The sequence below is a fragment of the Aplidium turbinatum genome, chromosome 5 (genome assembly GCF_918807975.1).
Source record: "Aplidium turbinatum chromosome 5, kaAplTurb1.1, whole genome shotgun sequence".
NCBI lineage: Eukaryota > Metazoa > Chordata > Ascidiacea > Aplousobranchia > Polyclinidae > Aplidium > Aplidium turbinatum.
Window position 1 is genome coordinate 20,675,047 of NC_137476.1, and position 24,065 is coordinate 20,699,111.

Below are 24,065 nucleotides of genomic sequence, written 5' to 3' on the forward strand. Positions count from 1 at the left end.
TGTAATCTGCAGGTCGCTGTTTAGACCAAACCAAAAGACAGGATGTAATGCGGGTAAAAGTTTATTTAATCAGGTTATTCACAACATTTGTCTATGATGTCGAAATTTCCATAAGCATGCTGGCAAGAGACTTTGATAAATCTGACAAGTAACTTACCTAAAAAGTTAGCATTCGAAAATTTGTGGAGTATAAGTGGTTCCATACTTGATTCCAAGTGTCGGAAATGAGGTTCTCATTGTGGCCTAAGCCCGGCACTAAAGTGAGTAGAGTGACCAGCTCCTTTCAGTAATTATGCCCACCCAATTTACCACCCCCAAGGTAGAAGTGAGCGGTGTTTTCAACAACCAGCTTAAATCGGGAGTTGAACCAGGTTTGCATTATTGGAAAGCCAACGCCTTATCCGCTGCGCCACCCCACGACAAAAATTTCTAAGCTTTTGTTACATTTTTTTTTCAAAATTTGTCTTGATTTTTTTCCAAGTTTGATCTTGTCAAATATTGTGAGAAACCTGATCTCAAACTTTTACTCCCGAAGTTTTTCTTAGTTGGGTGAAATCTTGCTTTCTGATTGGTCAGTGATTCCTATCTGCTGCAGATTGCTAACTGGAACATGATCTGTATGACCATGTAGCTCGCTTATAACAGAAGTTTATCCTTCACCCACAGAAAGTGATAAACCAATTAGATTAAGACGTTTAATATGGATAGGCTACTGTGGTAATATATTTATTTTATGTGTAAGGGTGGTTTTATTGAGATTTTAAATGTTAATTAGTTATCTAATGACAGTGAAGACACAACAGTGACGACAGCCTTCCATTTGCAAAACGACAGCTTCAAGTTTAACACCGTGCCCTGAACATCTAGGAGGACATCCGCAATAGCTCCGTGGTTAAGCGCCGACTCAAGATCAAGTGGCACCGGTTCGACTCTCGGAGTGTGCGCAAGCAACGCATTTCAGGACTGTTCCCCATTCAGGGGCACCTAATGGATGGAATAATCCCCAGGCAATATACATTGGAAACTTCACCCTGCTAATCACGGTAACAAGCCAAAAGCCTCTACAAGCATGTGAAATATTAGGAATAACCTAACAGAGGCTTGGTCAGAACGAGTATAACGATATAAAACCAACCCATCTACGTTGCTACAGAGTAGGCTATCGTGCTTCTGTTTCCTCAATCCCAGATCGGCTGTAGCCTATGTTTTACTTTTAGGTTAGTTTACTGCCAAGTAGACTACATATTTCTTTAATTAGGTATTGTTTAAAACAAAGAATATTTCACAGAAAGCGTTTTTATATCAAGTGAACCAATGTAAGGGGCACCTGTACAATTACCACTAACTTAAATTCTTAGCTACATATAAGGACCACCCTAAGCCTTCGTGGTAGCTTGATTTGATTGAATCTTTATCCTCGGACTGGAAAAGCTTCTTGCAGAGCTTAATCCTGGCAGTTTCGCATACTTGTAGAGGCTTTGAACAACTGACGCAGGGCCGGTCACCGAGATTGGCAGAGTGAAGTTTCCGATTGTTGAAGTGTTGTTGCCGGGGAGCTATTCCATCCATTAGATGCCGATGAATGGAGAGCAGTCCAACATGGGTTGCTCAAGCGCACACCCCGACGCTCTGTAAATATAGATCAGAACACAGTTTCTCTGCTTCTTTAGGGAACGATTTTTTTATATACCGGTACCATAATCTCCGTCTGAGTACGGCTTTCCACGCTTAACAATCTCTTGAGCTCCCACAAAACTAGCAGCACTGGTGTGGCATGGGGATTTTATCCATGAATTCAAAGCAGTTTCTGTTCTCCGCATTTTGCATTAGTTTCGCTGCTGCTTTCTTCAGCTCATCTCTAAAATGGGATACTTTGTAGCAAATACTCTGTGCCTGTTCTTAAAACGTCTTTGGACGTCACATTTCTTACCTTTTCGGACTTTTTCTCTCATGTTAAGCATAGGCTACAGATATAGGCCTACCAACATCATTTGCATTGAACGCAAAGCTCATGTTCAAGTTCATCTGTCCATGGTAAGTTAAATCCTTTGTCTTGACTGATTGGCAGCTGACTCGATGACTAATGTAGTCTTTCGCTGCTTCCTGCCTGTTGTGGAATCTAGATTTTTATGGTGCTATGTTATTCGCATTGTTTATAATAATTGTACCGTATAGGCTAGGCCTACTATTCTCGCAACAGACGAAATAAACGATTTCTCTCTGTCTCTCAAGTAAATAGTGCTAATAAATGCACAAACTTTTCAGTATTTTAGATGAATTTTATTGTCAAGCGATTATAGGCTACAGTACTTGCATATTTAATCTTACTTGCATTAACACAGCCTACCTCACGTGCATTTAGAAACCTGTTTACACATAAGTCTCGGAAGAAGAAAAATATTTAAGACAAAACAGGCTACTTATTGCGTAGCCTATGCGGCATTGCTTAGCATGGTCCACCAATCGTTTAGAAGGCTGTCCACGAAAATTGCATCAAAACATTACAAGCTGGCGAATTGATGTTGAGTTTTTGGCATCTTGTTAAAGTATATTAATTGTCCATCTAGTAGGGCTATTGGGATTTGCTTTTTATTGATAATCTCGACTTCAATCTTACAAACATAGAGTGGTAATACTTCTGCCATTTAGAGAGATAAGGAAAGTAACGCAAAAATTATCTACATTAACGCAACTACTGTATGATACATGAACTATGCTAGGCATGTTGGAGAATATATGGAAGAACCTAATGTTGGAGTGGAAGATATTTTTATATATCCAAAAGCAACCTACAAAGCTTTTATAAAGCTCAAGCTTTTCTTTCAGTGACTTTCACTTCCTTTTGACCCTTCACATTCTTGATCTCATTGCAATCGAAGTCAACGATCAAGTTGACAGTCCCCACTTGGTGGGGACGTATCTCCATCGCTCCGGTCTTGAAACTGCCATTTGGCGGAATAGGCTCTCTGCAATAATCAAGTCGCAAAATTAACAATTTGTATTTTTTTTCTATCGCGCTTCACAAAATCTTTTATGCTTTCTTTAAAGTCGCATCGATGCGAATCCTTAAATGGTAGAAATCAAAGAAGCTTGCAAAGAAGCTTAACAACTGACTTGATTTAAGTCCATTTAACTTAATATCTACTCCGTAAGTTACACTAGCCTATTGTAAATACAGAATAGTAAGAACACGGAAACATGATTCAACTCTCGGCCTGCGTGGTTGAGCAACGAACATAAACCATTTGCTTATATGCTTCAAAAGAAATGTTTTGATAAAATGATTGAATCTGATAGCTAGTCAACAGGATAGATTAGGCGAGTTTAGAATCATTTAGTTGCTGTAAGCTACTGTGCGGAGTAGATGTCAAGTTGTTTGATTGTTTGTACAAATCTTCAGCTTTCGATTGAGAAATCCTCTTCAAAAATCTTAATCCTTGCGATGCAGGTGTGCATCTTTGTATAGGCTATAAACAACTTATGCAGGTTACCGAGAGTAACAAAGTTTCCGCACAGGCTTCTGTTGAAATGTGTAGTTGTTCCACCCACTTAGTGCTGGTAAATGGTATGCAGTCAACATGCTACCGCATTGACCAACCAATCTGAGACAGCGACATCTCATGCTTCGTTTGTCACAATTTGTCAAGGCAAATATTCTTATACTTACGTAATTTTGATAGCTTTTCCAACGGACACTCTGGGAGCCTCTAAATTGATGACTCCTCCGGTAAGGGTCACTGGAAGGGGGTTTTTAATAGTAAACATGACATCGTTGTATTCCTTGTAGTAAAGTTCCTTCTCACTCTGTAATAAAGGCTTTAATTTAACACCCTTTACAAATATAACTTTGTGTTGCTGAAATACGTGAACTAAACCACAAGTAGGTTTGGGGAATAGCTTGTGCCTTGCCGAAGCAACCAACTGTGTGTGTTGGCAGACAAAGCTTGTTTACAGAGAAAGAAATCATTTCTACTTCATTTTTACTTCATTTCTACCTTAATACAACATTCGTAACCGAAGTTATCATAATTATCGAAAAACCACTAATATTTTGATATCAGGTTTCAATTTAATATTAAATATTTAGGCTAGGCTAATATCAATTATTTTGGCAAAGTGTTGGGGTTTTGATGGTAGGGTTAAAAATGAATGAGCCGTGGCGAAAATGCAAAACTCCGCTGTACGATGATAGGCAATCCTTTTGTTTACTTGCAAGTTATTTTGGTTTGCTAATACATAGTTTTTTTTTTAACTTTTGAGGAAATTTAGTATTAAACAATGAGCACTGTCAACTGGATGTGAACAAAATAAAAATGTTTCGGGATTTTATGCTGATTGGACTCACAATTCATAACAAGGACAAACAAATAGATCTTAAATTTTTTAAGCTACTTCCGTACTTGGTGGATGGTGACAAATTCAGGGTTGGCCACCTGCATATCGACAGAATCAACATACAGATTGCTTGTCTCTTTGACACGCACTGCCGTCCGAACTCTTATCACGTTGTTGTCCGTCAGGTGGCGAGCGTAATCATTCCACGTCAAAGTAAAAGTTTGCTTGCTCTCTGAAAGCAATTAATAGACTTAGCCTGTGCTTTTCTAAGTGAACAATTTCTGGTTCTTTGCGTATGCTTCATATACTGCACCGTGCTTACGATACTGTAACTGTAAGATCCATAAGTGCATGTTGAAAAAACAAGTAGGCCTAAATAATTACAGTATATATGTAATACTACAAGCTGAGACGTGCTGACCGACTCTGGCAAAGAAATGTTAAACAGCAAAGTGAAAACGATGCAAGCCACAAAAAATGATAGGAAATAATAACAACAGATTATAACTTAAATATGAAGACTACAAAAGTCACTATCACAACTAGCCTATAAACTATTTTCCGTTCAAATAGAATTGTCTAAGCAGCAACAAAGTATTCAACTTAGCCTATATATAAAAATTGGAATGGTAGGTACTAACAAGTATCAGAAGGCCGAAAGAACACTGGTATAACAACACAAAAACAATTCTATTTTGAAACCAAAATGGTCGAAAGCTTTAACAAGTTTATTGTTTATGATAAAGAGTGTGCAACAATTCATAAACGCAACAAACTTTGTTCTCCTTTGAGCACCACTTCCAGCACCTTCTTTAGAAGCATTGTCTTCCTCTCATCATTGTGGAGCATTGTGTTCACCACGGTCGTTATCACTGCTGTTTTGGTGGCTTTGGTGGTGTTTCTCACCTGACGCAAATGTTTCACAATTTAATTAAAACATTTTTTACTTTTATTGTGTCGGGCCAGGTGAACCTGGCGTGTCTAATGTGTCATCCCAGACAGCAAAATCCGTCATTTTTACGTTGATTTATCGTCTGCAGACGTTGAATAAATGTAAAAATAACAGAATTTGCTATCTGGGATGTCACTTGTCAGTATGACATATGCGAATGCGATTGCAGTCCTACTTGGCTCGTCGTAGGAAAGTATATATTTTTGTAAAGGCAGCTTTGATTCAGAGAGGAATTTTGGTAAGAAAAAATCTCATGACATTCAATGAATGTTAACCTTTTTTTTTTCTATAAGGGACTTCTACAGTAGGCTATTAGATTTCTTTTGAGTTCAAAACAATAGCTAGTGAGGCAAACCTGAATTCAAAAAAATTTTTATCACTGCACATTTTCTTTGAAAACAGTTACGCATAATGTCATATTGCATGGAATTGCAAACTTGAGCAAAATCAGCTTTTCCGGTTATCTCCCTCTTGGTTTTACCTGCTATACATCATAGTTTCATTTATGCTACTGTGCAATATCCATTTTTTTTTTAGAAATTGAGGAGAGGCGATAACCTGTCAAGTTGCGCTTTGATAAGTAAAAGTAATTATTTTTTAAGCCAATCAAAGCTCTTGATTGGTTTAATTAAAACCGCTTTTGATGTGATATCACATCAAGAGCAACTTTAAAAAACACAAAAGAGGTTTACAGCAGGAGAACTATAGGTTAGTTATCAAGAAACCGATGTCATGTCAATGTACATTGCGTAGTATCTTTGGCAGGAAATAAGAAATTAACTTTCTCAAAGTCTGCGTTGAATTGTTTTTGTTTCGTTTGAAATCGCACCTTTGTCATTATTATGAAAAACTTACCACTCTTGCTTCCCTACTTTTGGCGTTTTTTTAACTTTGCAATTTTTATCGTCCATCTACCTCAAAATAGCAGATCTTGGGTTATATTGAGAGTGCGGTGGCATATATATTCATGTTGATGTACAAGCAGTCACTGATACCCAGACATAGTCCGTCATTTTTACATTGATTTAACCTCTGCAGACGTTGAATCAATGAAAAAATGACAGATTTGCTGTCTTAGTATAATACTATGGATTGTCTTACTGCGAACACTCCAGTTCACTGCGTGTATGACCTAATAAAATCCCAGACGGACATTATTACATCATAGATCAGACAACTTCAAGCGAAATTTGTTTTACCTGATTGGTTTTTTGAATAAAAAAACTGACAACATAAAGAAATCGGCTTTTTTGTATGCGTTGTTTATTATTGGGCCAAAAAGCATTTATTTTATCACTGCACATTTTCAGACATCACTGCACCATTTTGGTTTATCACTTGTGATGAAACATTAAATAACCAATTGAGGCTTTTATTCACTGAAATATAGAAACACAAAACAAATAAGAACTAAAGACAAACTAATAGCAATAGGCAACGTAGTAGGCATACAACACAAACTTCTACTGTTTCAAACACAAGACTGCGACGCTCTGGCAAAGCAGTTGAAAGGAAAGGTTGCTTGCGGTGCCAGAGGCATCGCGCTTCTTAATCAAGCAGCGGATGACGTAACTACCAAACACAAATTCCAGACGTTGTCAAGACGTAAATACCACATCACTGCACAAAATGGTTATCAATGCGCCTTAGAATTAGGTATGTAGTGAGGCTTTTCATAATCATATCATAATAATTAAACGTGGACTATACTCGCCACTCGTAAGTAACGTACTGTCACATTGAAGGTGATGGGTTGGCCATTGGTTGGCTCTCCCACAGGGTTAATGTCGATCATTATCTGGCCTTCATTTTGAATGATGTTGAACTTCTCATGATAAGGAGCTTTTTTTCCAAAAGCATAAGCTCTTTTGAACGCTGCTCGCTCTTCAGCTGACCCTGCAAGATATAATGGAACAATTTTGCTTCTTATTCAAAGCAATAATGTTTTGTTTGCTACGAACTGTGATGTCTCAATCATGTTTCGCAAAACTTTTTCAAAAGATCGTGTTCATCGTGTAGTAAAATTTTAAAGCTTTTGATCTGAAAACATTCTAACAAAAAGATGTTTTAAAAAGCAAAAAAAAGAGGTAGGTGTTCCCGACAATTTTCACCAAATCAAACGTCATATAAAAACCGTTATGGTCTACTTAACCTAGCTGGCATCTTACGTCATGGAAATTGCTAGAAAATGTCCAAATATTGCACCATCGGTCGTAAGACCTGATGAAATATTGCATCACTACCTTTGAACACCGGTTTGAATTGCGTGACAATGTCTTTCATTATTGCGTCACAGTTACTGTCTACGTGCATTTGAGATATCGCAAATTATTCTAGTCATTCGTGAAATGGTTGCTTGAGAGTTAGTCGCACATTTAACTGTTTGCTTAGTGCTTGCCAGCTGGATAAAATTTCCGTCTTTTATCTAAGTAATCTGTTCTGTAGTGACAAGTTTTAGTGGTGTACGGCGTTACATTCAATTTCGACAGCCAGGTGGCTAATTTTACAGAAATACAAATTTGAATAGACGTTTCGAAGTAGTGTTTCTTTTTCGGTCATTACATGCAGACGAACGGATTCGGGAATCTTACGTTACAATTTTCCCACGAAGAGATTATGGTTTACCGCTGTGACCATAAAAAATAAAAGACGTGACTTGTTAGCTGGTAGGCCAAGAAGCATTAGAAGCACAAAGAAAAAAAATAAAAGACGTCGCTTGTTAGCTGGTAGGCCAAGAAGAACTTGAAGCAAGAAATAATAAAAGACGAAGTTGTTGGTTGGTAGTCTACAGAAGCAAAAGAGAATTAAAGACATTTCTTCTCAGTTGGTGCAGAAGAACTTCAAGTTAAAAATTAAAGACATTTCTTCTCAGTTAGTACTGAAGAAAAAACAACATTGACATTCATTTGAAGAAAAAAGATTAAAGACAATCGATCTGTGCTTGAAGATTCAAGTGAACGAATCCAAGCAAGTTTTGTGGAACTTTTGGACTTCATTCATATACCCTTACATCTACGGTATCGTGCATTTAAATTCTTTTTGTATTTTACGGTCTTTGCAGTTAAGTTTTTTATAACTTAATTTTGTGTGTTTGTGTAACTTAATTTTTTAATTGTTAAATTTAGCCTTAACACTTAATATGTCTACACTCGGTGGCGACAGGGACTCGACAGCCGTCGACTCGCCTGAGTTTAAGCCTGATGGTGTTCTTTGCGGTCGGGCAGGCCATTCTGGGGAGGGACCCAGTAACGATGAGGCTAAGTCAGTTCGAGAGGCCCGGCATCTTAGACGGGATATTTTGACTGAAATTGGGGAACTTTCTGTAGCCCTAGGTTCTTTGAGTGATAAGCAGGAACTGTTAAATTTTAGATCTAAGTTCTCTACTTTGGAAGAGGATTTACGGCATTTCCATGCTCTTTTGACTAAAATTTTTAACTCTGCAATCTTGGCAGAACTTCGTGATAGGGTAGATCCCGAATTTAACTCGTTGAAAAATAACTTTGAACAAAAAGTAAGTGAGTTCTCAGATATGTTGGATGCTGACATACATCCTGAGGATAGCGCCTCAAATATAAGCACTAGGATGTCTAGGAGTTCGTCTCGGATAGTGGCACAAATTAACCTACAGCTAAGACGAGAGGAGCTCCAGATCCAAGCTGAGGCCGAAGCAAGAGCTGCTGAGGCCATTGCGAGAGCTGAGGCTATACGAGCTGAGGCCGCACGAGCAGAGGCTGCCGCGAGAGCTGCTGAGGCCGCCGCGAGACCCGAAGCTAGAGCTGCTGAGTTCGCACTCAAAGACGCTCAGTTGAGGGCTGAACAACGTAAAGAGGTAGTTTTAGCTGAATATCGTTCAGAGTTGGGCTCCCGGCGTAGCTCTAAGAAGGGATCTTCTAGCCATTCCAGAAATGAACATCAATCGCAGTTTAACTTACATAACCTTTTCCAGACGCCTGTTCAATCTGTAAGTGGACCAGTACAATCCACATGTTTTCAAACTGTTTCAGGAGGTCTCGGGGCCGCAGCTAAGGATTTTCCGAAGGATCTAAAGCCAAAGCCTGCGAATTTTAGCCGAACTCTTCCCCCAGAGCGTACAGGTCACGGGGCCGCCATTAGCAGTAATGCTTTGCCCCCTTCACAGTTTTCTGCGCCGCTAGTTTTTGATCGCCCAGCTACACGTAATTTGGGTGGTTGTGAGAGGCGTATCGCGTCTCCTGATTTTAACGTTTGTGAGGATCGTGATCGGGCTGTGCATGTGACTGAGCCCCCTCAGCCCCTTAAGGGATATAGCTTGTCTTCTCCCGCTAAATCGAGTTCTCAACAACAGGATTGCTTTTTTGAATACCAAAATAGTAGGACGTTTTTCGATAAGGCGGCCTTGATTGGTTACGATGGTAATAATATGCCATTTATCTTCTTTAAAAATCGTGTTACGGCCTTAATGGCAGCTTCGCCCTTTAAAGGAACTCGTTTGACTTTGTTACAAGCAGCTTGTGTTAGAACAGCTGCGCAAACGATTGCTAATTTGGTTTCCGACACTCCTGGCTTGTCAGAGGAAGACAGGATAGAAATGTCATTAGCTCGCTTGTCTCAACGTTTTGGAGTTCGTGGAGGTCTTTTCGCCGAACCGGAAATTAGGAAGTACCGCTATGGTAGCAAATTGACTTCGACCTCTTCCAGTGATCTGAAAGAGTTTAAAGATGAATTGTCGCCGTGTCTGCTTTACGCGCAAGCTTATGGTCAGCGTGACAAGTTGGAAGGACGTTTTGTTTTGGATTTGGCTAAGCGACTCCGGTTTGACGCTAAGCAGTGTTACCTTGACTTTTTAGGTGATCAGTATGGTGGTACTGATGAGCCTACTTTTCAGAGTTTGTTTGAATTTGTAGTACGGGAGGAAACGCGCAAGTCGACTGATTTTAGCATTATGCTAATGGGCGATTCTGGTGAGTCGCAGCATTTTAAAAAGTCTGGCAAAGGAAAATTGCCTTCATGTCCGGTTAGGCAGACGTCGGTAAAACCCCATGATAATGTGATTTCAGGGAGTTCGCAGTACTCGACTGCTGTTGGCGCACCGCGCGGTGGTGTGGCCAGACGTAGAGACATACCGGCATGTTTTTATTGTTCGTCACGTGGTCAAGTTGAATATCATTTTTTGTCTAATTGTAAAGAATTTTTGCGCTTGACACCTAAAGATCGGAGAGATGTCATTGTGAAAGCTGGCAAATGCTTGAATTGTTTGCGCCAGCATATGGTTAGGGATTGCGTTCATGTAAACAACTGTCGTAAGTGTTGCCCTAACAACGATAGGAAACACTATTTTCTTCTGCATGATTTTTATGTGGCGTCACGTGATTCTCTGGATTCGGTCGGTAAAGATGATGCTGGTGCCAGAGTTCCTGTGCGTAATGTTAAGATTGGAAATGTTAAAGCAGCCTTTAACCGCATTACTGCTGCTCGTGTTTTGAATCCAATGACTGGCAAATCTAAGTTGGTGTATTGTCAGCATGATCCTGGTTCGCAGTTGACTTTTGTTTCGAGTGATTTGATGTGCGAACTTGGCCTTAAACCGTATGACAAAGCGTCGTTTAAAATGGATACTCTGGCTGGTCAGAAACCTACTTGTGCTGACCTTGTTAAACTCAACATTCAGTCGTTAGAGACGAATGAACTGTTTTGTGATATAACTTCGGTGGTTAACCCAGCTTGGGCTGACGATGTTAAAACTTTACCACATAAGCAGGATTTAAATGGTTTCCGTCATTTTCATGACGTGAATATGTTTCATTTGAATGATTGTAGTAACTTACTGTACTGTAGATGTACTGATTGGAAACGACAACGCTTATTTGATGTGTGCTAAAGAAGAGCGTGTTGGTGAGAATCGTAGTGAACCACATGCTTTGCTCACTCCTCTCGGTTGGTTGGCTTGTGGTGGTAAGTCACCCTTAGATGAAAGCGTTGCTAACGTGTGCAGAGTGCAAACGTCTTCAGAGTCGGATGTCATCTCTAGCTTTCAGCGTAAAATTGAGTCTCGTGATATGGAAATAGCAGACCTGAATAAAGTCATTCAGGATTTGACCTTGCAAAATGAAACCTGTGAATTGTCTCGCAATGATATTTTGGCTAGAGAACTTGTTGAACCGAATATTGAGTTGAAAGATGGTCGATTTGAGATACCTGTACCGTTGAAGGAAGATATTGATTTACCTAACAATTTTGTGTTGGCGTCAGATAGAGCTGCTGCTTTAAGGAAGAAGGCTTTAAAACAACCTGAACTTCGTGATTTCCTTACTGACACCATGAAAGATCTTAAATCTAATGGTTATATTGAGCGTGCTGGTAAAGCAGGAAATGTAAAGGGCTTTCAGTGGTATTTACCATACTTTGTGACGTCACAATTAAAAAAGCGTATTGTTTACGATGGCAAGTCTGAATTTCGAGGAACTTGTGTTAATGATGTAATGTTTTCGGGTCCTGACTTGTTAAACCCTCTTGTAGATGTCTTGGCTAGATTTCGGCTTGGTAGATTTGGTCTCATCGCTGATGTGACTAAATGCTTCTTTCAAATAAAGTTACCTGAGTCGCAGAGGGATTTGTTTCGTATATTGTGGTTTGAAGATGATGACCTTGAAAATGGTAGAATGGTACCCTTTCGTTTTTGTGTACACCCTTGGGGAATAAAGAGTAGCCCATATATCGCTTGCTTGGCCATAAAGAAAATGATCGAGCAGAATCCCAGCGGTGCTGGTGAACTAACTCTCTGCAATATTGCAAATAATATGTACATGGATGATTTTATATTTTCGGCTGATAGCTTAGAGGAAGCTCAGCAAATCACTCATGAATCAATTGCTTTGTTTGATAGCCGTGGGTTTAAACTTGTTAAGTGGAGTGCTAACAAGGAGGCTATGATTGTCTTGTCAAATTTGGATAATGAGATGCTTTCACCTTTGATTCGTGACATTGACTTTCAGACTGAAAATATGACTTTGCCATCAGCGAAGACATTGGGTTGTGTGTGGCAAACCGAGTCTGACGAGATGCGTATCGCATGTTCCTTAAAGCCCTTAGCTAAACACACGCGCAGAAGTATGCTCAGTCAGCTTGGACAAAATTTTGATCCGCTAGGCTTTGGAGCGCCATTTTTTCTAAAAGCACGTCTGATACTTCAGCAATTGGCGATAGACAAGTTTGATTGGGACACCGAGGTCCCTGATAGCTTTGTTAAAGAGTGGGAGTCGTGGCTTCGCTCTTTGGACCTGCTTAAGGATTTATGTTACCGAGATAGTATTTTGCAAACTCTGGTGTGTGCAGTCCGGATGATATCGTTTCATATCAATTGCATGGGTTTAGTGATGCTTCGAATCAAGCTTTCTCTTCGGTTGTTTACTTGCGTAGATTGGTTAATGGAGTTCCTAGTGTGTCTTTCGTTCTGGGTAAATCTACCATTGTTGTAAAAAATCAGTTTTCTTGGCCGATAGCTAGGAAAGAGCTTGTTGCCGCTTTGAATACAGCAAGACTCGTGAAGCAGGCCTACGAGGCATTGAAGATGCCTGACTGCATTAAATATTTTTGGTGTGATTCTCGGACCGTGTTGCAGTGGGTTAAAAACCTTGATTTACGTTTGAATAAGTTTATTACGCGTCGAGTTGAGCATATTTTATTGTTGTCTGGAGCCCAGGATTGGCGTTTTTGCCCTACCGATATGAACCCAGCTGATGTTGGCAAACGGCCAAATCTTATTACTAAGAAAGAATTTCGAGAGTTGTGGTTGAACGGTTCTAGTCTTCTCTATCAGTGTGAAGAAATTCCATCTGTAGAAAATGCCAGTTCAGTACCTGTCCATAGCCTATATCTTCGTAACGAAGAGGAGTCGCTCGACGTTGGACAGGATGGCCTTCACAGATTGATCGAGGCCGCACCTTCTTTGTATGTTATGAAAAATAGAATCGCTTATTTGGTTTCTTTTGTTGAATTTTTGTGCTGTAAAACGAGAAAGCGTAGCTTTGTGAAGCCAAAACTGGACGCGTCTTATCCTAATAATGCTTTGGAGTTGACTGTGAAGTTTGTTCAGAAGAGCGTGTATGGTGATGTGGTACATTTAATGACCAAGCGATCGCCGGATGCCCTTGAAGAAGTGATAAAGGGGGTAGTGTTGGCGCTTCGCAACGAGAGAAGGAACGCTTGAAAGAATTGCGTTCACTTAAAAAGTACAGACCTTGTGTAGATGACGCTGGTGTAATCCGCATTGAAGGGCGCTTAAGTAATTCTCCCGAGATCTCTCTAGAAGCAAAGCATCCGATCGTTTTGCCTTCGAAACACCCTTTCACTAGGCTTGTTGTACTGTCGCATCATAATCGAAATGCGCACTGTGGAGTACAGCACACTTTGTTGTCTACGCGACAGAAGTTTTGGATCGCTAATGGTAATGCCTCCGTGAAGAGGTATCTTAATGACTGTGGTGTATGCGCGATTGAGAAAGCGCGACCTATAAGGCAGCTCATGTCTGATTTACCTTTGTCTCGCACAACTGCGCATAGGAAACCCTTTTTTGATTGTGGCTTAGACTATCTTGGACCTTTAACCTTTGTTGAAGGTAGGAGTCACAAAAAAGCTTGGGGACTCTTGTTCACATGTATGGCATCTCGCGCTATTCATGTTGAGCTGGTTACGTCATTGTCGCTGAGTGATTTTTTACTTGCCTTTACTAGGTTTACAGATTTACGTGGGCAGGTTAATGCAATCTATTCCGATAATGGAAGCACCTTTCAGGCAGCATCTAAGAAGTTACCCGAGTTGATAAAATCAGCTGAATTTCACAACGCCCTGAGACAGAAGGAGATAAACTGGAAATTTATACTTCCGTATGCTCCAGCGCAAGGTGGCGCTTGGGAGGCAATGGTAAAACAATTTAAAATTGCATTTTTTCACATTTTGGACTCTTCAATTTGTAAGTCCAATTTTATTGAACTGCTTACGTACACAGGCATTGCCGTTCGGATCGTGAACGAACGCCCTTTGGTACCTTTGAGTGACGACCCTAGGGATTTTACTGTCATCACCCCTGCCTCACTTTTGACCCCATACTTAGACCCATACTGTGCTGTTGGGCAACCACATAATCGTGACCAACTAAGAAGGGATTATCGGTTCAATTTGTCACTTTCTCAGCAGTTTTGGAGTAAATGGATCGATTTTTACTTGCCAGGTCTTCAGGGCCGGAAAAAATGGCTAAAAATGGCCGAGAATTTGGAGCCTGGTCAACTTGTAGTGGTGAGTTCTCTCCAAGACATTGGTAAACGTGGGAAGTATCAACTTGGGAGGGTGCATGAGGTAGTTCCACAAATTAGGAAAGGGAAGCCTGTGGTTCGTAGAGCTAAAGTTGCCGTCTGCAACTATGATGAGAGTACGGGGAAAGTGAAAGTAGACTACGTGTTGAGGGATATTTCATGCCTCGCCCCCGTAAAGAACACTTAAGTGTTACGGTTTGAGCCTGGTTTTGTCTGCGGTGGCCGACCCTTGTCTGAGCCCAGAACAGTCGGTTATTATCGCAACCATTGTATATAGCGTAATTTTAGCGTGTACCTATGGTACCAATTTCATGTATCGTCGTGTATTATTCGTATTGCTGTTCATTCTTTGCATGCCCTTTGTATTTACGTATTAACTTAAACGTGAGTGATTCAAACAATTTGTGTATTGTGTGTTTTTATTCATTGGCTCACAATTGTCGTCAATTCTTTTTAGTTATGCCATGTCAGACTGTCATAACTAGGGGCCGCTATGTTCCCGACAATTTTCACCAAATCAAACGTCATATAAAAACCGTTATGGTCTACTTAACCTAGCTGGCATCTTACGTCATGGAAATTGCTAGAAAATGTCCAAATATTGCGCCATCGGTCGTAAGACCTGATGAAATATTGCATCACTACCTTTGAACACCGGTTTGAATTGCGTGACAATGTCTTTCATTATTGCGTCACAGTTACTGTCTACGTGCATTTGAGATATCGCAAATTATTCTAGTCATTCGTGAAATGGTTGCTTGAGAGTTAGTCGCACATTTAACTGTTTGCTTAGTGCTTGCCAGCTGGATAAAATTTCCGTCTTTTATCTAAGTAATCTGTTCTGTAGTGACAAGTTTTAGTGGTGTACGGCGTTACATTCAATTTCGACAGCCAGGTGGCTAATTTTACAGAAATACCAATTTAAATAGACGTTTCGAAGGAGTGTTTCTTTTTCGGTCATTACATGCAGACGAACGGATTCGGGAATCTTACGTTACAATTTTCCCACGAAAAGATTATGGTTTACCGCTGTGACCAGTAGGTAAAGAGCCATTTATTACCAAATATTCTTTTGCTGGCTCAACATGACTAAACTTGTTCTGTAGAAACTGCTTTTAACAAAATAACAAAACAAGCGCTTTCTTTGTTAGGAGTAGACCACCTTCACAATTAGGTACAAAAGAAAAAAAGAAACATGATTTGAACTTTGAACGATTCCGTTCTGTCTGCAGAAAGAAATGTCGAAATGTGGGAAGAAAACTTGAAACAACAAAATCTTACGCTCTTAGATTTGCGGTTACCTTCAGGAAACTTGTATTCATTGGTGACATCTTCCCGTCGGTTTGACCCCACAGCTTTGGTGCTGATGTTACGACCGACATGACGTGATTCACGTTTCACCATGGCAACCACCTCGCCGTTGTCATCTACCTGCCAAGTTATTCGGTCCGCGTTTACCTGAAAAAAAGACATTTGAACAATGTTCAGAGAAAGTTGAATGACCCTACCAGACAAATTTATATTTGGATAAAAAATATTTTCTTTAAGAAAACTTTTACCATAGGTGCAATGAACAATTACCGCTGGTTAATTTTTTGGAGGCGTTTAATCCCTATTCCAATTGGTGGAATTTCTGTTACTTTGGGTAATAAGGAAAAAGCAATGCTGCTGCAAAGTCGCAAAACGTTAACAAAAAAATATTGTAGCAGATTTGCTTCAGTATTTTTCTACATTTCAGACAAAAATCAAAGCCACAACAGCAGATCATATCCGGGATGTCCACGAATTGTTGTTTATTTTCTATATTTCTACAAATAAATTCCATGAAAACTACACGTTTTTAGGAAATGTAAATCAGTAAACGATGCAAATTAGTACCAAACTGAAGGAAAATCAAGCAATAACAAAATGTCCGTCGCACCTCGGCAAACAAGAAATTGGTATCAAATCCGATGTAGATGTCGCCATTCTTCACCGCCTTTACAGGTGCCGGTCCACATTGGAACACCCCATTGCTTTCTTCCTGGGGTGTGGCATCTAATGCTTGCCAGCCGTCGTAACCTATAAACATAATATTTAAGCTTAGGTGTGAAGCGCTATACTTCTTTAATTTGAAAACTATCTGCAGGTTGCAACTTGAATTGCTGCATTTTTTTGACACACAAAAAAAGAAGATGAAACGAAATTCCAATTGTTGGTATTTCAAAAAACCTGTAAATATCGCTTTCGGTGATTTCCCTATCGAAAACAAATATAAAAAAAACAAAGCTGTTCCAATATTTGGTGTAACCACGAAAAGCACGCCGCATCGCCAGGTTTCGAGCAAATATATTTCAGACTGTTGACTTTCGAGCAGATGTACATAACCTAACTGTGATTACGATTTTTAATTAGGCTAATTACAAGCGTGAAAAGAATTGAAATTGTAAGTTGTTATTTTTTCAAAGCAAAAGAGTTATTGAAAAAGTCGAAAGTACCGTAGATCTAATTGCAATTACAATTCCAGCAAATAAAGAAAAGATCCAATTTTGTTGTAGCCCAACCAAGCCAAAACTTTAGATTGATTGTATGAGCCTGCAGATTTAACTACAGCTATTGCAAAGAAATTTTGTTTAAGTGGAAAAAGCTTTTAAGCAAAATATTTAACAGCAGTTTCAGCAAGTGTCTTACCTTGAGGAAGGTCAGGGCGTTTAAACCAGCCCTCATTCCACACATGGAAGTTCCATATGGAATCTTCGTTGCCAAAAGGGTCGCATTCCTCTCCATTTGCATCAACAAACTTGTCGATAGTCATGTTATATTCCGTATCATGGGCTGACTGAAAGTTTGTTACGCTCCGAGCAGGAATTCCAAGAGCCCGCAAAACTGTGAATGAGGAAGTCATCGTGTTGTTTGTGTTCGTTTATGCGTGGGCGTCGCTGTAATGGCATCTGGATAGGAAGCCAAACGCTCGGCCTCACCTTGCACGGCAAACAGGATCGCCATATTGGCGGTTTTAACGCTAAATATTAGTAATTTGAGCGTTTTTTAATGAGTTTGGCGAGCTACTTTGACTGTTGCATTTTAACATATAGCCTATTTGGTGATATTTTAATTTTTTCGGCATTGTAAATAGTTTAAAAAGTTTTGTTTTATCAATGCGCAGTGGCCTATTTACAACACATCAAGTTTGAAAAGGGAACTTTTCCCGAATCTTGATGATGCTTTTCATAGCACTGCATTTTGGGCTGATTTTGTCAACAGCGTGATTACTACTATAGCCGAGACATATTTTCATATGAAAATGTACTGTAGGCTATTAAAATACGCCAATTTTCTAAAATTCGGCGTCAAAAAAGCCAATAGGGCAATCCTGTTTGCCGTGCAAGATCAGGCCTAGCGTTTGGCCTCCAGTCCAGATGCCGTTATTGCGATGCCCACGGTTTATGACAACATGTAGTAGGCCTATACAGTAGATTATACTGTATACAATAGTTACCTCAATGGTTAAGCGCCCGACTCAAGATCACACACAACTGGTTCGGTTCTCAAAATATGTAAAAAAAAGCGTAAATAAAAGTAGGCCATACTTAAAAAAGAATGATCACGAACATCATTACCGAATTTGACCCCACATCAATCAAGGAACAGCGTAATGTATAACCTGTCAATCATTCACAAACCTGTGGTCAACACCCCGGAGAAGACCCAGCATTGTCCAAACTCAACCTCCTTCTTGCTTGAGTTCCACTGCTTCAGAATTTTGGCACTTCCATTCCACGCTGTTGGCTTGACACCGCCTTCGTAATCTCCACTCCAGTTTCCAAGCAACACTCCAGAAAAGTCTGAACTGTTGACCTTGTGACGTAAAAAAATTAGTTTTCCGGTTTGTTATCATCTTCAACCACGTCATTCGATCTGATTCAGTAGACAGCGCTTCTGTGACTGTGGAAAAGAGGCTTTAAACAAAATAAATTACTTCATTTAATGGAAGTCATTTTTTAAGGCGGATGTATAGTGGTTTCTATTAAGCATCATAAAATAGGGTAAGTGGTTTTATGAAAAATAGACTTTTCTACTTGCTAGGGTATGAGTTAATGTCTTTTATGAACATGAAGCAGACAAAACAACACTGCCAAAGCACGACACTTGTGCTGATGCCGAAGCTGCATTTATTCCTGCCTTAGATGGATGGTATATGAATCGACATCGGGAATAATGGGAACAAAACTTGAAATGAAAATACTCGGGCTTCTTTACACAGCAACTCAAACTACTCAAAATTTAAATTTCTTCAACTCCAAATCGAAAAAAAAGTCGGTCGAGTTTGTGTTTATAGATTCATTAACTTGCGAAAGCAAATGCACATTGTACATTGTGATGGATTCTACTGCAGCAGAAGTAGCCTATTACCAGTAGGCCTAATGGCGAAAGTGAGAACGAAAATGGTGATGGTTAAGATCCACACGCAACGTGAAAATTGCCCGTATTGTGCTAAACACGAAGAAAACAACGTTTAAAACTCTGCACTCTTACACACAGTTATCACCAAAAAACTTGAACAGGATCGTCCTAGTTTACAGCCCAAGAATAAAGAAGCGTGGTAGTGCTGAGTATCAACCAATGAAATAAACCTCTGTTCAGAATACCCATTATAGTCATAAAAAGTTAGGTTAAAGTTCAAGAATGTAACTTGTGTGTCTGCCTACGATGGGACAATCGTAAATCCTCCCTTCATTTAACGTAATCTTTTTAACTCTTTTGTGTAAAGTAAAAGCAAATAGTAGGGCTACTGTTTACCGAAGAAAATATTTGGAATAAGAAATCCCAATTTTTAAAGTAAAAGCAAACAGTAGTCAAATATGAACCACAGTAGGCTATTTCCTTATTGGGATGTTTCAACGTAACAAGAAAGCGTCATTCACTTAAACATTTTCTGTACATAAATGTTTATTTTGACTTCTGGGTATGCTCTCTTTCAGCAGTTGTCACAATCATAAGAAGATAAATTCAAAGAGAGGGGACCTACACTGTCAATAATGTAGGGGTCAACTTTATGTGCTCTCGTACTTCTACTATCCTCACACTCCAATCTAAGTTTTCTGCAGTACCTACTGATTTCTTAATCCTATATTGTTTGTTCCCTGGCGATCAACAAGTTCACACGACTGATAAAGAACGTAGGACAAGAAAACTGCAGGCAATCCAGGCATATATTGGTGCAACTTACTGTAGTTTGAAACTGAATATATTGCATCTGGCTTGTAGAGTGTTTCAAGAGTTTTGGTTAAAATTTAAGATTTTCTTCTGCATATTGTGAATTTATCTGCCAAACACGAAGCAGATCGCATATTTATCTGCCAAATACGAAGCAGATCGCATGCTCCTCGTGTAGTTTATACCTTCGCCGAGTTATATAAAGTTTGTAACTTCCATTGTCAAATGGAGAGTCTGTGACGTTGAATATTAGAAAATTTCTTGCGCTGGCTGAATTTTTTCCGACTGCTACTTGTATTGCTAATTCAGATTTGTTGTAAAAGCTTCATGTAACCAAAAACATTCCATTCATTTCAGATTTGAATTAAAGTAGCCAACTGTTAAAACCTGTGGCGCTATTTGTTTTTCTACGTGTGGCATAACTATGACGCTTGTCTTCTCACATTCTGGTTTTTCACTCAATTCAATATTGCAATCTCAAGCGAATATCTCAACATTTTTCTTTCTAAACTGCCAACCTACAGTCCTACACCCTATGTTTTATCATAGCCATGCATTTGCCACACACATTATCAACGGGCCCACCATTCTTTTCCTTGATGAGTTACACCAGTTTTACATTTGTGGCCCATTCATATGATGCAAAATGCTATAATCTCTTTCCAAGCTCTTCAATTTTTTGTTGTCAAAAATGTCAAATCAAGAAATACCTCCCGTGATAAAAATCTCTAATTGTAAGTATTTTGATTAATCCTTTGAAGAAGTAGGCTAAATATGACGAAATACCAGTGTGAAGCAATTTCGATACAGTGGCCTAAGTAGGCTTAGAAAATTAATAATATTTATAAAGTACGGTCACTGTTAACACCATTTTCCAGCATATAGGCTACCATGGGATTGTTTATATATATATTTTTACAAAATATTTTCGCTTCTAATGAGCGCAGAATCCTAAAGCAAAAATTGAACAAACCTGTGGTTTGCACATACTTACCAAAGCAGAAAGCGCTCTGCTGCAGTAAATCGCTGAAGATCTCTTTTTCACCATCTTCACTGGATTCTTGTTTGCTTTTTGGTCAGCCCAAAGTAGCTTGAGAACAATGTTCAAGATTCCTTCATCAAACTGTCCAAACGACCAAGGCTTTCCACCAATCCGATACGACTGTCCAAAGTAAATGATTCCCGTGTCACTGAGGACGTATTCGTTTCGCTTCTCTTCATCCTCCATGTAAACATCATCCTCTGTCAATAAAATATTAAAAAGAAATATTCAAATTTAATTTTATGAAACAATTATTAGGTTAAAGATCAATAAAATTATCAACGAAGATCGATCTTACATACCTGGAGAAAATGGGTTGAATAAAATGATGATGTCCTGTCTGGTCACTTTGGACACCTTGGGTCCTTCAGAAAGTCTGCTGGTCACCTCCACAGCCACCCTGTACCGACCAACGATGGCGTTAGCAGGAACACAGATCTCGACCCTAATTTTCTTGGGCTTGTTTTCGATCATCTTGCACGACCACGCATCTTTTTCTACAGAATCCTGAACTCGGAGTCTAAATTTTGTTCCATTTGCCACGGTGGGTTTTCTTCCTGGGAACAGATAGTTTACATTTAAAATTAGTTTGTTGACAGAAAGCAATAGTTTGCTGATTTTTCATAATTTTTAAAGTATAAAAAGTATCGACATACAGCAATCGTTGATAGATCAAGAAATTATGAAAAATAGCTTCTTTAGTCAGCGAAACAAAATGCACGAAATAGTAAAAACTGCCTTACTGTACTTTACAACTGCAGTCTACGCGGAAACTTTCAAAAATATTTATTCATATTAGTTGAGTTATAGTAAAAATCTTCTTACACACATGAATCTTTAATTAGAGACTTGTCAGTTCATAGTGCAAACATAAACATATTATACAACAAAAATTAATTTGAAAATAATTTATTTTTAAACTTAAAATAACTTAAAAAGTGCCCACCAACGCTCAATTCCAACACAATATTATCTTTGGCTGGTAAGTAGTCGCGGTTCTTGAAGTAGAGATCAAAACTAAATTTAGCGGCTCTTCTGACGATGAGTGGTGCTTTGTGGTGATACTGGTCGGTTTTATGAAGAGCACGGTTTTCATTCTTCAAATAGTTGATGCGCTGAATTTGTAAGGCCTCACCTAAAAGATGAGGTATTTATTAAAATGTTTTTGTTTAGTGTTTGCAGACGAAAAAGTAGCTGCTCTTTGCTTCCAAAACAGAGACAGAAAGGTGTGAAGAGTGCAACGATGAAAAGAGTTCTTGAAGCATTATTTTTAACAATTTCAGATGTTTAGTTTTGGCACTCAATATTTTTTGCTTCAGCCCTTTGTTGGGCATTTCAATTCCTGCACCCAGTCAAGGAAAATTGTTACAAGTGGGCTGGGCTACTTGAAACGCAGCAAGCATAAGTACTAATTAAGCTGTACGGCGTACTCCCTACTTTACAAAAACATAAACAGACACAACAGAGTAACTTTAATTCGCTATTACCACAGCGAACTCGCAGCATCCGGCTAAAACAGGTCGTTAACATTTACTTTGTGAAGAAAGTAATTTTGCCGGTCTCACGTTGTTAAAGGGCTGGAAATCACTGATTTAGATGAAACTGAAACCTACTTGGAGGCGGCCCCTGAACCTTTTGAAGCCATTCACGAACTGTCACTTCATCCACATTGTCTGCCACGTACGAGTCCAATACATCTGAGTTCCGGTTGAGGTACTCTTCCAGGAATAAAGGATTGTCATCCAAGAACTCCGAAACCTCTTCTTCATTTGTAGCATCTGCATTACAACAAATTTCTATTGAAACATTTTAATTTTCTTCGTAAATTTATTTTATTAAATACAAAAATATTTAGCTGACTGCAATTGATTTTCTTTTTTAATTCTTTATTCCTTCAAGCAAGTAGGAGTTGGATATATAACTTTTTGTTATCTTTCGTAAAATTTAAGGTATAGGCCTACTGAATTTTCTTACTATCAAGTTGTTGTAGCTGTTGTAGTTGTTGTAGTGCAGCTGCCATTGCGTAAAGTGGGTGAAAAGTACCAACACAAATTGAAAAGATATTTTTATTTAAAAACCTGAAAACAAACAGCAGCTAGTTAGCCCAACGATTTCAAACCTTTATTTGGCCACGTACTCCTTTAAACCGATGTCAAGCTTACGGATTCCTAACTTTTCAAAACTGAGCCTCACTGGAAATACTGGCGCTTAAATGAAATATTTTAAACTTAATCGAATGGGATAGAACATTGCTCAAACATGAAATGAATATTCAAGAAACAATAGAAAAAAACTCCAAACAAGTGCAGGCAGGACACAAACAAGACTTAATTTTTAGTGCGCAACCGGATCTCTAAGGGTCGGTAGTAGCCTACTAGTAGACCCCTGGTTGTAAAAACCCATAAGTTGGTAAACTCCTATAGTTGGAAGCCACTAACTTGGCTAAAATCCATTAGCTAACTTAGCAATAGTGCCTTTGTAAAACTGTGGGAATATAAGAAAACATTTCATTTTTGAGTAGACTAATAAGGCTGAAATGATTAATCATAAAATAAATGCAATTAAAAAGTAAAAACTTTTTCCCAGTACTAAAATTGAGCTTTTTCACTTCAGAAACAAGTTATTCCATGTCCAGGAGGTGAGCAGTAGCGCGCTACTTATAATGCCAATACTTTGTAGTAACAACAGTAAGATAGGCGCTATATTTGTACCCTATTTCCTGTGGGGGGGGGGTCGGTGGGGACTTGCTCTTTTTCAAAGCAATATCATTAAAGAACTACGCGGTCCACAGCTTTATAATTTCTTGACTTTTCCTAAAAATTATTCAAGTATTTATTCCGCTTCAAATGACGTTGCTATTGTCTATAGTTTTAGAGATATGGCATGATTTTCATAACATACTCTGATACTTTAGCTAGCTACTAGCTAGCCCTTTTGTTTTCAAATTATACGGATTAATAGGATTACTGAGCGCCGCCGTGCGTGGAACTGCGACGCAGATATCTCATGAGTTGGCTTTGTTGTAAAGCATTCAACCGTAATGAGTCCGCCTTTTGTTTGCAAACTCGAGTTTTGAGTTGCTTTGATTAATCTTTTAATTACATCTGAGTTGCTTTGAAATTATCAGAGAGCATCCGATAAGCTATACTGAAAAAATGTAATTTTACGTTGTTTTCTATGGCGAATACATTTTGTTTCTAACTTATGACAAGAAGCAGTAGGAAAATTCTTGCCAAAACTCTGTTTATCTCAT

General features: G+C 39.0%; 1 protein-coding gene across 1 annotated transcript; it reads right to left on the reverse strand.

Annotated features, from left to right (window-relative positions):
* Window positions 1-2,264: 2,264 nt before the first annotated feature.
* Window positions 2,265-22,886, reverse strand: LOC145769938 (protein-glutamine gamma-glutamyltransferase E-like). Its single transcript, XM_082581487.1, has 14 exons — window positions 22,787-22,886; window positions 22,426-22,590; window positions 21,759-21,947; window positions 21,115-21,369; window positions 20,765-21,012; window positions 18,237-18,411; window positions 17,245-17,439; window positions 16,496-16,635; window positions 15,876-16,032; window positions 7,020-7,183; window positions 5,112-5,241; window positions 4,401-4,567; window positions 3,668-3,804; window positions 2,265-2,966 (listed from the first exon to the last, which is right to left on the reverse strand). The coding sequence occupies exons 1-14, from the start codon at window positions 22,830-22,832 to the stop codon at window positions 2,810-2,812; spliced, it is 2,325 nt and encodes a 774-aa protein (XP_082437613.1). The 5' UTR covers window positions 22,833-22,886; the 3' UTR covers window positions 2,265-2,809.
* Window positions 22,887-24,065: the final 1,179 nt, after the last annotated feature.

What these genes read in the sequence shown, in the direction of transcription:
- LOC145769938 (XM_082581487.1), bottom strand. Translation starts at nt 22,832, where the DNA reads ATGGCAGCTGCACTACAACAACTACAACAGCTACAACAACTTGATA. An exon ending in TGAATACAAGTTTCCTGAAG is followed by an intron (nt 7,184 to 15,875) that starts GTAACCGCAAAT and finishes TATATCTTGCAG; the next exon opens with GGTCAGCTGAAGAGCGAGCA. An exon ending in AATTTGTCACCATCCACCAA is followed by an intron (nt 3,805 to 4,400) that starts GTACGGAAGTAG and finishes CCTTTATTACAG; the next exon opens with AGTGAGAAGGAACTTTACTA.